At 35.0% G+C, this 14,637-nt stretch overlaps 1 protein-coding gene across 1 annotated transcript in view; it reads left to right on the plus strand.

The window, feature by feature from the left end:
* The first annotated feature begins 347 nt into the window (after positions 1–347).
* Positions 348–14,637, plus strand: part of LOC145684189 (sphingomyelin phosphodiesterase-like) — a 215,479-nt gene continuing 201,189 nt past the window's right edge. Inside the window, exon 1 of the mRNA XM_081756208.1 lies at positions 348–1,047. Coding sequence (XP_081612334.1) covers positions 993–1,047 — 55 coding nt within the window. The 5' untranslated portion in view covers positions 348–992. The remainder of the gene's footprint in view (positions 1,048–14,637) is intronic.

A 14,637-nucleotide genomic window follows, 5' to 3' on the forward strand; every position in this document is an offset into this window, starting at 1 on the left:
TTTCCCCATTACCTGCACGAAGTGTCCTTACATTTTGCTTTGGAAATGTAACCTTACTCCTTCGGTATATTGAAAGTCCCCCTGAGGAAATCAGCAATCACGTCTGAATGGGAGGACACACGAAATTACAAAGTTCTGTTACGTGTGCTGAGAAGCGTGAGGATTCACTAAAGGGTGTTGTTCTGTACTACACGCCTTCTACTGTCTATATACTACATCTGCATGCAGACAAACCAACCAGCCAACACAAAACATACACACACACACGCGGAAACATATGGATTACGGTAAATCGAAATGGAAAGGCGCAGTGCGGAACGCAATACGTATATACAGACACAAGTCACATATACAAGAGTGCTGGAAGCAAAAGCAATCGCTCCTTCGCTCTCCAAGCGCAGTGAAACTTTCACTCTGCCGTGCCGCTAAGAATTACAACAGAAGCCATTCACTTGCATTTTCAACTGTCGAAAGAGAAAGAGCAAGAAATCGGAAATATAAAAAAGGAAAATAAAATGAAGAATAACTTATTTTTCACTTCATTGGTGCTGAAGTGATGTAATTACTCCCCCCGCGCGCAGTCGTTTTCGACGTCATCAACATCTGTAGCTTTGCTGGAAGACTCAAAAACCAATGATATGCTTCGTCGGAGGAGAAGTGGTTGTAAACAGGGGGATCCGTCATTGCTTGGCCAAAGAGTTTTGTTGTGTGCCGTGGTGCTGCCTGGAGTATTGTTGACAAGGCCGTGGATTGTGGCTGATCGAAGTCGTGAGCAGTGAACTTGTAGAGTAGTGTGCGCGTGGACAAACCTGATCATCCACAAACCACACGAGATTGCTTCTCGCGGTTGACTTGTCGATGACCGGCCAATTTCGCGGACATTGATTTCAACTATTCAGTGATTATTTGTCAGTTTGTTGTTATTTTTATAGTTTTTTTTTTTTTTTTTTTTAAATCTTGGTGTTATGAGTGAAATCTGATCGTTTGACAACATGCAGTATAGCGTCTTCTTCGGTTCAATTCTCTTGACAGTCTTTGTTGCATTAGGTAAGTACATGAATTAAATATTTATTTACTAACAAAGATTTAGATGCAAAGTCATTTTGTCCTGGAAACATTTAACAACGAACATGGAAAGAAATATTTGGAAGTAAGTCGGTCAGCCGAAGTGGAATAGTTAGGTTATATATAAATGAGTTAACAACAAATGGTGGTCGACATCGTTGGAAAATAGTCGCATCGGCGACTGAATGCTACCTCTTTGCCCACGTTGGGCCAACTATGAGAAATCATTATGAACAATTATTTTCCATATTAGTAATTGCTAGACTTTCCAAATTAAGATTCATTGGACCACCTGCATGAAATTGTTGGAAATTCTTATTTAGTTAGCGCTCATCAACTTTCCACCGAAAAGCGAAGTTTCACGCTTTTTATTAGTACATTAGTTCACAGTTTTTTTTTTTTTTAAATAAAACATGTTTTTCTCAAATTATGGGGTGGAAATTTCCCCCTGCCCTCCGCAAATGACGCTCCTAGTTTCATTATATGTCGGCAGCGATGTTTGGTAGACCTATATAGGGCTCACGGATTTTCAGACAAAAAATTCGTTATATCCAATGAAATTTTATACTAAAAACAGCTACATCTGATTAAAAAAAATATATACACTAAAATTCGTTACATCCGATTAAAATTTCACTAGAAGCCGTTGCATCCAATGAAAATTTACACGAAACCGTTACATTCAATGAAAATTTACACTGAAAGCCGTTACAGGCAATAAAAATTATACTAAAAATCGTTACATCCAATGAAAATTTACCCTAAAAACCGTTAATCCGATGAAAATTTACACTAAAAGTCGGAACATCTTGGGAAAATTTCCAGTATAGTTATAATTATGTATTTGGTATTTGCTGGAATATGAGAATTAATAAATAATATAGGTCAATATTTACTAACATAAGTGATACAGATTATATTATTCCTTCTATTTGATTATCGATTACTAATAAAAGCATTATTTTTTAAAATATCGCACGAATGATATTAACGTGTTTTGCAGAAAAACTGGGACATGTGGATTTTAGAACCAAGAGAAAAATAATGTAAATCTGGAACTGTCCTGGCTAAACTGGAACGTCTAGGAACTCTATTTTTACATCCAATGTTATAAGGCATAACGTGTTGAATATATTTAAAGGCACCACACAGGTATTCGATTGGTGTGATGGATGAAAAGCCTTGGGATAAAAACCTCAGTCAGGATGGTTGGAAGCTGGACTTGAACCCGGGACATAGTGATTGCAAAACGAAATCACTATGTCTGATACTTTTCGAGAAGTGTTCATTCATTCACTTTTTTTTCATATTTCTTTCAGAAACTTTTTTTTTTAAGTGAAATAATGACGTTGCAATTTCTTTCCAGAACTTAATTAACTCTAGCTACTGTTAGGGATGCGCACGAGACGAGTCGAGACAGAATTTTCCTGACAAAATTCGAGTCAAGACACAGCTCTTCCAATAGAGAAATATACATTTTTCGAGTCGAGACATCGCTTTTACAGCACATTTTCGAGACGAGACAGCCTCAAATCTTATCTCGGGCGCATCCCTAGCTACTGTTTTAAGATATTACCGGTATTTAGTGAAATAGCCAGTATTTAGTGAAATCAAGGTATTTAGTGAAATAGCCAGTATTTAGTGAAATAACCAGTATTTAGTGAAATACCTGTATGTAGTGAAATACCGGTATTTAGTGAAATAGCCAGTATTTAGTGAAATACCGGTATTTAGTGAAATAGCCAGTATTTGCGAGATACTATTCCTTGTTAATCAGTTGGCCACCAAAGAGTAGTAGATTTGAATCTTGTATCAATTATCCTGAATGTTGCATTGTCTTCTGTTTAAAAAAATTGAGTGCTTGCTAAAGCCGCTATACTAGCAAGGACTTTTGGAAGGGGAGGGGCGGAAATACAATTGATATCATGATTAAATAGAAGCCATATTTTTGGACAACGTAAGACGACTCGACAACGCCAAAAATTACACTACATAATTAATAGTGACAAATATGTCTTAAAAATGTTCCTGAACTTTAAAAAGAAAATTACTAAAGGTACAGAAGAAAACTGAGAAGTGTGTCATCATGATGCTGTTTTTATATTAATTTGATGCATATCACAGAGAATACGGCTGATGTAAAATCAACTATAATTGATCATTATTTTAACACCTAAGCACATTCTACTAATAGTGTCATTATAATTTTGCAACGACAATACAAGATATTTGACAAGGATTCGATGTAATTTTACTATATAAATGTTATGTGTAAACCATATAATCTTCTTTTATCTTTTTAAATATTTTTTTTTAAAATAGTAAGTCCCACATTCATTAAAATTGTAGCAAAAAACAAAAGCTAAAAGAAAAAAGATCATATGTACCATCATCAAAATGAGGTCACTACTTCCACATTTGCACAAAAGTTACAAGGATACAAAGACAAATATATTTTTAAGATAATTTGTCATTTGTTTTAGTATTTAAACACTGATTGGTATGCTATATAAGAAGAAACAAACAGCTTAAAGTAGGATCTAAATATTTTGTTCTGGATAAAAATAACCGATATCGACCAAATACCAATTGATCGATACATTGAAAAATATCAATTATCGTATAATATATCGAATATCATGATATAAAAAGATATAAAAAATAAATATCGACTTATCGATCAGTAATATATTTTGATATCAATACTTGTCGACTAAATGATCAGTCATATCTTTTAACATCAATATTTGTCGACTAAATGATTAGTCATATCTTTTGGTACCAATATTTGTCGACTAAATGATCAGTCATACCTTGTGATACCAATATTTGACGACTAAATGATCAGTCATATCTTTTGATATCAATATATGTCGATTTATTGATCCGTCATATCTTTTGATATCAATATTTGTCAAGCTATCGTATCGATTAGACATATCTTTTGATATCAATATTTGTTGACTTATCTTTCAAACATATCTTTGATATCAATATTTATTGACTTATCGGTTAATCATATCTTTTGATATCAATATTTGTTAACTTATCGATTAGTCACATCCTTTGACATCAATATTTGTCGACTTATCGATCGGTCATATCTTTTGATATCAATATTTGTTGACTTATCGATCACTCATATCTTTTGATATCAATATTTGTCGACTTATGGATCTGTCATATCTTTTGACATCAATATTTGTCGACTTATTGATCGGTCATATCTTTTGATATCAATGTTTGTCGACTTATCGATCGGTCATATCTTTTGATATCAATATTTGTCGACTTATGGATCTGTCATATCTTTTGATATCAATATTTCTTGACTTATCGATTAGTCACATCCTTTGACATCAATATTTGTCGACTTATGGATCTGTCATATATTTTGATATTAATATTTCTTGACTTATCGATCACTCATATCTTTTGATATTAATATTTGTCGACTTATGGATCTGTCATATCTTTTGATATTAATATTTCTTGACTTATCGATCAGTCATATCTTTTGATATCAATATTTCTTGACTTATCTATTAGTCATATCTTTTGATATTAATATTTGTTGACTTATCGATTAGTCATATCTTTTGACATCAATATTTATCGACTTATCGATCAGTCATATCTTTTGATATCATTATTTTTCGACTTATCGATCAACCATATCTTTTGATATCAATATCTCTTGATTTGAAAATATCGATCAGTCGAGAGCAATGCATCGAAATATACAACCTAGAATCGAGCACGGGATCTCTTGCTCCAAAGGCACGCCTGCTAGTTATTAGACCACCGAAAAGGTAAGAACCACAAATTATTAATATTAGGACAATTTACAGGAAATGTATATCGATCTACTGTATTGCTCTGGTCATAGCCCTACAGTATTATCCATAAAACGAGGAGTAAATTCTTAAATTCGAAACGAGACAAGAAATGAGAAATCTCGTCATTTGCGAGACGAGAAACGAGACCAGACCAGAAATTTTACATGTCTCGTCGACAATACTAGTTCACTCAACTCTTAGGGTTAATTGGGTAATTACCTCTGTAAGAAAGCTTCTAACTAAATTAACAAAATTTTGAAGTTTCCAAATTGGGAGATCTAGGAACTCATAACTCATGAACTCATGAACTTATAAATAAAGTAAACCTTTTGTCAAAATCAAATTTATTTTGTACACGGATACAGATTTTTTCTCCCCTTTTGGCGTCTTTTCACCAACACAATTATCGAATAGACGTACTGATTGCCACAATTTGCGAGTCTGCCCTAACGCACTCTCGCCTTTGGTGCTATTGGTCCCGGGTTCGATTCCCGGGTGGGGACACTCGCTGGAAAAAGTGGAAAAGCTTTTTCAGGCCAGTCATCCTGAATGAGGTTTTCCTGGGTTTTCCTTATTCACACCAGACAAATGCCGGGATGTTAGCTAATATATAGGTCCCAAGACGCTTTCTTCCTTCCCTTTCCTCGGAGAGTGTGATTGCCGAGGTACGTCATCCCTCATACGTGACGGGCTAACATGGCCATGGATGTCAAAAGCCCAGAAATCTAATTCCCAATCCTAATCCTAGTGACGGGCTAACATGGTCATAGATGCCGAAAGCCCAGAAATCTAATTCCTAATCCTAATCCTAGTGACGGACTAATATGGTCATAGATGCCGAAAGCCCAGAAATCTAATTCCTAATCCTAATCCTAGTGACGGGCTAATATGGCCATAAATGCCCAAAAGCCCAGAAATCTAATTCATAATCCTAATCCTGGTGACGGGCTAATATGGCCATAAATGCCGAAAGCCCAGAAATCTAATTCCTAATCCTAATTCTAGTGACGGGCTAACACGGCCATAGATGCCAAAAGCCCAGAAATCTAATTCCTAATTCTAAGTTACAATTTACGAATATTAATTACGTATGTATGTGAATTGGTTGATGGTAATGTCGTAATGTAAGGTGTAGAAGAAATGACAAGAGCATGAGCAATAAGAAAATAAAAGCACAGAAACCATAAGCAAACTCTCGTAATTTTACCATTAGCATCGTAATTGATTGAATAACTGCTTCTTTGTTTACGTTGTTATACAACATCAAGGTTATTAAGGATGGGGCCATATCATTAAAGAGGATTTCCAACTACGTCGGAGCTTGAATCAGATGCAATCGTTACCGGCACCATGGATCATTAATGATATTTACGATTGGTGAACAAAATATAACATTTTAGAAGAAATACCAAATTAGCAAGTGGTCATAATTTGATCTGTGATAAAAGAAAAAGAAGTAGACGTTTACGAAACAGTTATTTCGTTTAACGCGAAACTTTCAGTGAATTTACCAGGGGAGCACCCAAAACTTCCTAATTCAACATACATTTGTACATTTTCTCAATAAAACTATACTTGTTTAACAGAGATATAATTGATGTAGCTTTGATCTTACAATTTATCTGTACTCCTCTAAGAAAAAACAGTCTACTTCTATCATTGTTTCTGAAAATATAGGTAGAAGTATTTTATAATTACATATCGTCTTTTCGGGTGCACAATAAAACCCATTCAATACTACACAAACGTAGTGGCTTGTAATATTAGACCTCTCTAAACGTTGGACCTTTTAGAAGGCCGGTAGCCAGCCCAAACATCCAATGAAACTTTATACTAAACACAGCTACATCCGATAAAAAATACACTAAAATCCGTTACATCCGATTAAAATTTCACTAGAAGCCGTTACATCCAGTGAAAATTTACACTAGAAGCCGTTACATCCAATGAAAATTTACATAAAACCGTTACATTCAATGAAAATTTACACTGAAAGTCGTTACATACAATAAAAAATTACACTAAAAATCGTTACACCCAATGAAAATTTACATTAAAAACCGTTAATCCGATGAAAATTTGCACACAAAAAAAACGCGGGGGGCGACCCATCCATATTATAGTTCATTTGCAAGCCTACCGTGAAAATTTTAGTGGGAGCAGTGAAAATTTAGAGGGGGCGGCCTACCCTTGCCCCTCCGTGGATATGGGCCTGCCTCTTAGCAAATAAAAGAAGAACTGGGTGCTCGCCTGGGGTTTACATATCAATTTATAACTACGTTCGCTGGCTGATTACCTACCTTTACTTCAACGCGGATACTAATAATCCTGAATATGAACGTGAGTTTCTGTTTATTAATACGACAAGAGTAGTTTTAAATAGAGGATGAAATTACAAAAATCCTCAAGTACTTTTATTCCATGTTTAAGCACAATGTAATTTAAACATTGGAACTAAGCAATAAAAAACACAGTATAAAAACTTTAGACCTCATGTCAGTAGCGTAAAAAAAACCTAATGAGAAATGCGCATATATTCTAGAGCGTTAAATGAAAGTTAATGTTAAATGAACAACGACTTAACAAATATAAAAGAGGGCAAAGTAGTTTAAATTGCGTAAAATTGTTTCTGAGTGTATCATCAAATTTTTAATGACTTATAACACGACATGTTGAATGGGATACACTTGCACAATTGAAAGAAATTTTGGTTGTGTCTAACAGTATTAAAAATACATTTCTTCTCTCTCTTTCTAAGCAGGACAAACCTTTTTGTAAGGATAATATGTAGTTTTATAACCTTACGTAAGTGTTGAAACAAAAAGTTGGTGTAAAGAAAGGAAAAGTGCACTTCATGTTTATTTTCAACACCGGTTAAACCTCTTGTCCACACTAGAAATTGCATAATTTCAAAGAATGACCTCAATGTATTCTTCACATTCGCTGATAATTATCTACTTTGCATTATCTTAAACACAAGACTGCATTACTAAAGGCCTCATACAGTATATTCTATAGTTGAATAGTTAATACACCTGCTTTCGGTGAGTTTGATCTCGTGTTCTATTCTATTCGGCGTGCTCAGAGTTTATATGTGTATGTTGAACCTTAGTACTTGTTTTCACCCAATACAAGTATTGAAAATTTCTTGGAATGTCCTGCATTCAACGTAACTATGGACTAAACTCCGTTATTTTACAAGCCATAAAGAACTGTATCTTTCCAGCTGTCATTTTAGGGGGAAATGGGGGAATAGTGACAACTTAAGAGAAATGGAAAAATCTCAAAAACTGTACTGAGCAGTACGAAAACAAAAGGTGTATTAGAAATACCAATGCTTCTAGTAGGCCTATATATCTTTGCAGGCCGGTAGCCAGCCCCAAAATGTAGGGGGGCCCGGCTGAAGTTAGGGGGGGGGGCCGGCTGAAGTTAGGGGGGCCCGGCTGAAGTTAGGGGGGCCCGGCTGAAGTTAGGGGGGCCCGATCCAATCATACTATATATAGTTTATCATCGTATTATAGTTCATTTGCAAGCCTACCATGAAAATTTTAGGGGGGCCAGGGAAAATGTAGGGGGCCGGCCCCCCTTAGACCCCCCTGGATACAGGCCTGTATCATCGGGTATTACTTTGTTCGCTGTCATTGTTAATTATTCCTAGAAACGGGAAAATGTAACAATATATGTTTCAATGCACTTGCCCTACCGGTAGGGTAATGGCGCTTAGTGACCTTCGTAATACAAATTCTTGTACAGTCCGCAGCAAAAAAGCCTGCAACATGAGCATGTAAGTTTATTGTGATACCACGAAGTCTTTTGCTCCAAAATAAGTGTGCAGGGGAGGACGCCGAGGTTTCTCCTGGCGTGATTCATACCACTTAGACGTTATGTTGATTCCCTGCGCTGTTAGGCGTAGTTTCACAATAAACTTACATGCTCATTTCCAAGTTGCTTTTTTTCTTTTTTTTTTGCTGCGGACTGTACCACAGAGAAAACATATTTTTCATACCCATATTTATTAATATTCATGTATGTAGATGAAAATAAGGAAAAAATTTGGTCCGAAATGGAAATGTTGGATCGTGATATTAGAAGTGTCTTTGCATTCTTCATGTTCCCATCGCCAACAATTCCTACATCTTATCTGATAGCTTTTTCAATTTCTGTTATACATACAGCTTCAAAAGTTTCTGTTGTGTGATAACATAACTTTGGTATTTCGCATACAATATCTTAATAATAAAGTAGCAGAGAAATATCGCTCGACTTAGCGACATTATCCGACAGTCGTCGTGTTATTATTATTATTATTATTATTATTATTATTATTATTATTATTATTATTATTATTATTATTATTATTATTATTATTATTATTATTATTATTATTATTATTATTGCACGAACAGCATTACAAGTTTGCCTTCTAACAGTTAAGAAATAAAGAGCAGCTACTACCATTATATCTCTAAAAATTGCAAAACTCTAGTTTAAAGTTTAAGTGCAGTTATCTTGCAGTTTTAATATATTTTGCAAATTTTATTGCATTTAATGCTAAATTACTTTATCGCTACCTGATTTAATCTAGTCAACTTCCGCCTTTTGAACGATGATTCGTAGTATTGGGCCCTAGATATGAGTAAGGCTCAGACCTACATTTCACGCTTCGAAACAGCTACAGAGGGGTGAGCACCACTATACACTGTGCCATTAGCCGACTACCCGTAGTTATGTGTAGTCGAAACATCCATTCATATCATCGAAACTTCTAAGATTCTATGACAAAGTATGCCCATGCTATATCCACAATTAGATATCAAAACGTTGTATCGATAAAATCCCAAAATTTGATCTATATATCGAATATATGAAATATACCAAAAATTCAATATCAGAACATCAAACTGTCGAGATGTTCAAAAACAATGAAATAGATAATTCGTTTGATAAAATATCGAAACTTGGTCGTATTGTCAAATATATCGAAACATCGAAATATGGATAAGTATCAAAGTATGGAAATATCAAATATCAAATCATTAAAAAAATATCGAGATATATATATATATATCGAAGAATATTAAAATATCGCAATATAGAAAAATATCGACCAAATATTTTAGAGCGTATATAAACGGATATGCGCTGGTAAGAGATTCAATTAATTCAAATGCTGTTAAAAGAAAAAAATGTGTGATATATTTGGTTGGTTGGATTTGAGTGTAGTGTCTCTTTCAGCACAGCGGCTATTTGAGACTAGAACCTATGTCTTAACGTGACATCCGAGCCACATGATCTCCTACCAGGATTTGTATTATATTTTTTCTTCATGTGTCGCAACTGTTTTTAATGAAATTTCCAGTTCTCAGTCAAACTTATTCTGCACTAACATCAATTATCCGATTCGCATTAAAGTAACAAAAATTAGTACTATGTTCTTAGTCAATCACGTTTTACTATTATTAAAGCGCTCTCTGATCTCGATCATTTTTATATCTCTCTCCCTCTTCCGAGTTATGGGGCTGAATTTGGATTTAAACGGCATTGGAAGTATCACTGTTCATCTCAGCAATCTCGAAAACTATGGATTCGACACTAACATCGGTCATTTTCGATCATTTTTTATCTATCTTCCTCACCCCTCTCCTAAGTTGTAGCGTAAAAGTGACCATCGCAGGCCCGAACCTCATCTTTGTTGAAAATTTAATCCAGATCGGTTCAAGAGTTATTAAATCACAAAAATAGTCACTTTCATTTTGATTTATATAGATATAAATAGATATAGATTACGATGCGAAACCATTTATGTTTGTTATACGTAAAATTTCAATACCGTATATCTTCCTTTTCTTCCCTAATAATCGTAGTTCCTTTTTTCTCTAAAAATCTGGCAACCCTACGCACATGGTATGGAAAAATTTCTATTTGATATAATGAATATTCTGCTGTACATTTTTTAAAAATATATATTCACGTCTAAAAATACTCATGCAATCTTTATATTTTGCTACAATTCTTGTGGCACATTATCACCGTTGTTTCCGTTCGGTTAGCCATACTATGAATGAAGTGTTGAAGATGTTTACAAACATAGAGTAGTAAAGCTACTGTTTGTAGTTACAATGTTTGCAAGAAGTGTTCTTCCTGCAATACGAGTCACTGACTTTCTAACTTCCTCTAGCTGAAAGATACGCCAGGATGGAAGATAACATTTTCCGTGTTTTTTCTTTTTAAACGTTTCTTTCCTTTTACTTTTTTCTTTTTACTGGAAAACTTTTGTAAAGTACCGTGAGTGAAAGGTGATCTTCCTTCCTTGCTTGATAACAGATTTTTTTCTATTAAGTGTAAAAAGTGTGGCCATAAATTTACAACCGTGTAAAAAGTATTGTCAAGGATTCATTTGAATTGCAATCAACGTAAAAAGGAATAAAAATTAATAACAGCATTGTGCCAATAACTAAAGAATACTTGATAGGAATTTGCTGTGATTTTATTAAAGAAATTTTTTACACTGTACCAAACATTTATTAATACCTCTCTGCTGGTCTAGTGACTACCGCACACACTTTTGATGCACGGTTCAACTTCTGATGGGAGAGCATTGAATGATTTATGATGGTCCAACTGTAGTTCCACGTCTTGCATAATTTCTATGTGTAGAGCGTACGCGCCTTTGGCGTGGGAGACCCAAGTTCGATTTCCAGCGGGAGCTCACGTATTTCGGATCCCACATTAAGTTCGGATATCATATAGACGGGACGCTAAACTCCAATCCAATCCAAACAGACGTTAAAACTAATAGATGTTTACCGTAATATCCTTTAAAGGCTTGCAACCAAAACTTTTTCATTGGGTTTAATGTATTCCGTAAATATTATCGTTACCGCAGTCGTTGTGTAAAAAATGTTCTTGACGCTTCGTATCCTATATCTGTTGACAGTGTCCGAATTACAAGGGGAATAAGGGAAATTCTTCTTTGGTTATAGCAACATCCAGTATTAGTAAAGGGGATTTTCCCCTCAACTCCTTTGTAATTCGCACACTGTCAACAGATGTAGACACGAAGCGTCAAGAATATTTATTACACAACGACTGTCGTAACCATAATATAACTCGTGATATCGGTATATTTACGGAATAGATTAAATTTTCTTGCTAGTTAACATGGAACATTGAAATATTTTATGTGATTTGAAAATTTGTATTGTTTTATTCCAGGGGCGTCATTTAGGGGGGGGGCAGGAGGGGGCAATTGCCGCTCCCCCAAGACTTTGAGGAATACATATACTTTAATCGACACTCTACTGATATACTAGTACAAAACGTGAAAGTCTTATGTCGGTGGAGCTCTTGTCCCCCTCAAGCAAACTCTGAAATGACGCCCCTGTTTTATTCGTTATAAACATATGGTGAATTAATATTTTATTTATGGTTACAAATAGCTACTTTATTGGTTGAAGCAAAAACAAAAAAAATGTTTGACTCGAACGAGATTCGAACGAAGGAGTCTTTCCATATGAGTCGCAGATTTTCCTGACTCTGCTATGTCATCACTTCATAAACTCGCGCGTCGTACGATATATGAGGCGAGTATAAAACTTTAAGACGGTTTTTCGCCGTTATTTTTCGCCATTGCGCTCTCCCAGTTTGTTATATTAACTCTTTAAATGTGCACTACCACCTCGCAAAAAATGGCGCCGAAGTTCACTTAGCAAAGTCTGCCTTCTCCTTGTAAGTGAATACACATATGTTCGGAGTAGAGGGGAATAGACTTGAAACTTAAATCAAAATGTACAGATCTTTTTTTTTTTTTTTTTTTTTTTTTTTTTTTTTTACAGAGACTGGTTAGTCAAGATGAATCATCCAGTAGATACGTCGTAGATTTGCAACACTTTCTTCAAGAAACTTAACACGTACTTCAAAAAAATAATAATAATAATAATAATAAATAAATAACCAGATGTACAGAATCTTGTGCAGCTGTTTATGAATCAACCTCCGAAACAGCATGGAAAAAAGATTGTAAGATAGTAACTGTTATGGGGGCTTAATATGTGATATACAAGTAGCAAAAGTTGAAACGAACTAAATCCTATGCAGTTGAACGATGCTCTAAATATACTGTATACCATTAACAGGACAGCAAATAGTAGGCGAAAATTAAGGAGGTCGTGCTTCACTGATCCTCTTTTCCTCTCATAAATACCTACAGCAGTTCATATCCTTGCAATCCTAAAATATTGGTAATTCTAGATAAGAAGGGTCCCGAATATATGTATAACAACACTTCGGGAGGTCAGAGCAAACGGGAATCAAGTTCAGTTACCAGAGTTATAAGAAAAAGAGACAAAATTTGTTACATGGTAAGAGTTACTTACAATATCTGAATATAAATCTTTTAAACTCTGAAAGAAGTTTCAGATAGAGCTCTAAAACATGAACTATGTCCACAATAACAAAAAAGGGAATTGATTCCCTTGTGCACTTAACACGTGAATTATTTACATAAATTGCATAACTTGATAACTACAGTAAATATATTATACTAGTGTAGTATATATTTATCTATATAAATAAAAATGAAAGTGACTGTGTTTATGATTTAATAAATCTTTAACCACCCGACCGATCTCGATCAAATTTTCAACATGGATGAGGTTGGGACCTAGGATAGTTTTTATTATTTTACTTTAAAGTTGTAACTTAGGGGAGGGGGAAGGGAACGATATATATAAACGATCGAAAATGGCCGATACCAGAGATCGCTTCAGTAATAGTAAGAAAGTGACTGACTAACGGAATATATTACTAATTTTCTAATTTTAACCCTGCGAAGCGGGTAATTGACTAGTTTAGTATAAACTAAATATTATAGTGTGTGAGTAAGGAAATACATGTTTCAACATGTATTTCAAAGAACTGAACCCCCTTTGAAAATCCAGGGGGTGAGCAATTCGTCGGTGAAGGGGCGAAGTGGAGTAGTTCCAAAACGTGATTTTGAGTTATGACTACCATCTATCCTTATTTAACCTGGCCTATAAACTACCGTAACCAACTAACTAACTCTATGGCCTATGGAACCCGGAGGTTCAATGCCGCGTTCACAAAAGCTCTCCACTGACTTCTATCCTTAGCTAACTGCATCCAGTTTCTACTTTGTATTCCAATCTCTGCGAGATCCATCTTAATATTGTCCTCCCATCTGCGCCTAGGTCTTACTAATGGTCGTTTTCCGATTGGTCTTTCAGTCAAGACTTTGAAAGCGTTTCTACTTTCTTCCATTCTAGCTACATGACCTGCCCACCTAAGCCTCCTAGACTTGACGACCCTAACAATGTTGGGTAAACCATATAAATTATGTAGTTTCTCGTTATGAAGTTTCCGCCATTCCCCATTCCCGTTCCTCTTGGGTCCGAATATTATTCTCAGGATCTTGTTCTCAAATACTTTCAGTCTATGTTCTTCCCTCAGAGAAAGCGACCATGTTTCACAACCATACAGAACAACAGGCATGATTATCGTTTTATATATTTTAAGCTTCAAATTCTTCGACAGAATTCGCGACGACAAGAGATTTTGAACCGAATAGTAATACGAATTCCCTGCTTTTAGTCAACATTTAATTTATTCGTGAATATGATTTTCCTCTGTTAATATTGATCCTAAATATTTGAAAGTATCCACTTTATCAAAAGTATTATTTATTATTTTAACGCCTCCACAATTTGCCATGTTA

The sequence above is a fragment of the Thermobia domestica genome, chromosome 4, assembly GCF_964235325.1.
Source record: "Thermobia domestica chromosome 4, izTheDome1.hap1.1, whole genome shotgun sequence".
NCBI lineage: Eukaryota > Metazoa > Arthropoda > Insecta > Zygentoma > Lepismatidae > Thermobia > Thermobia domestica.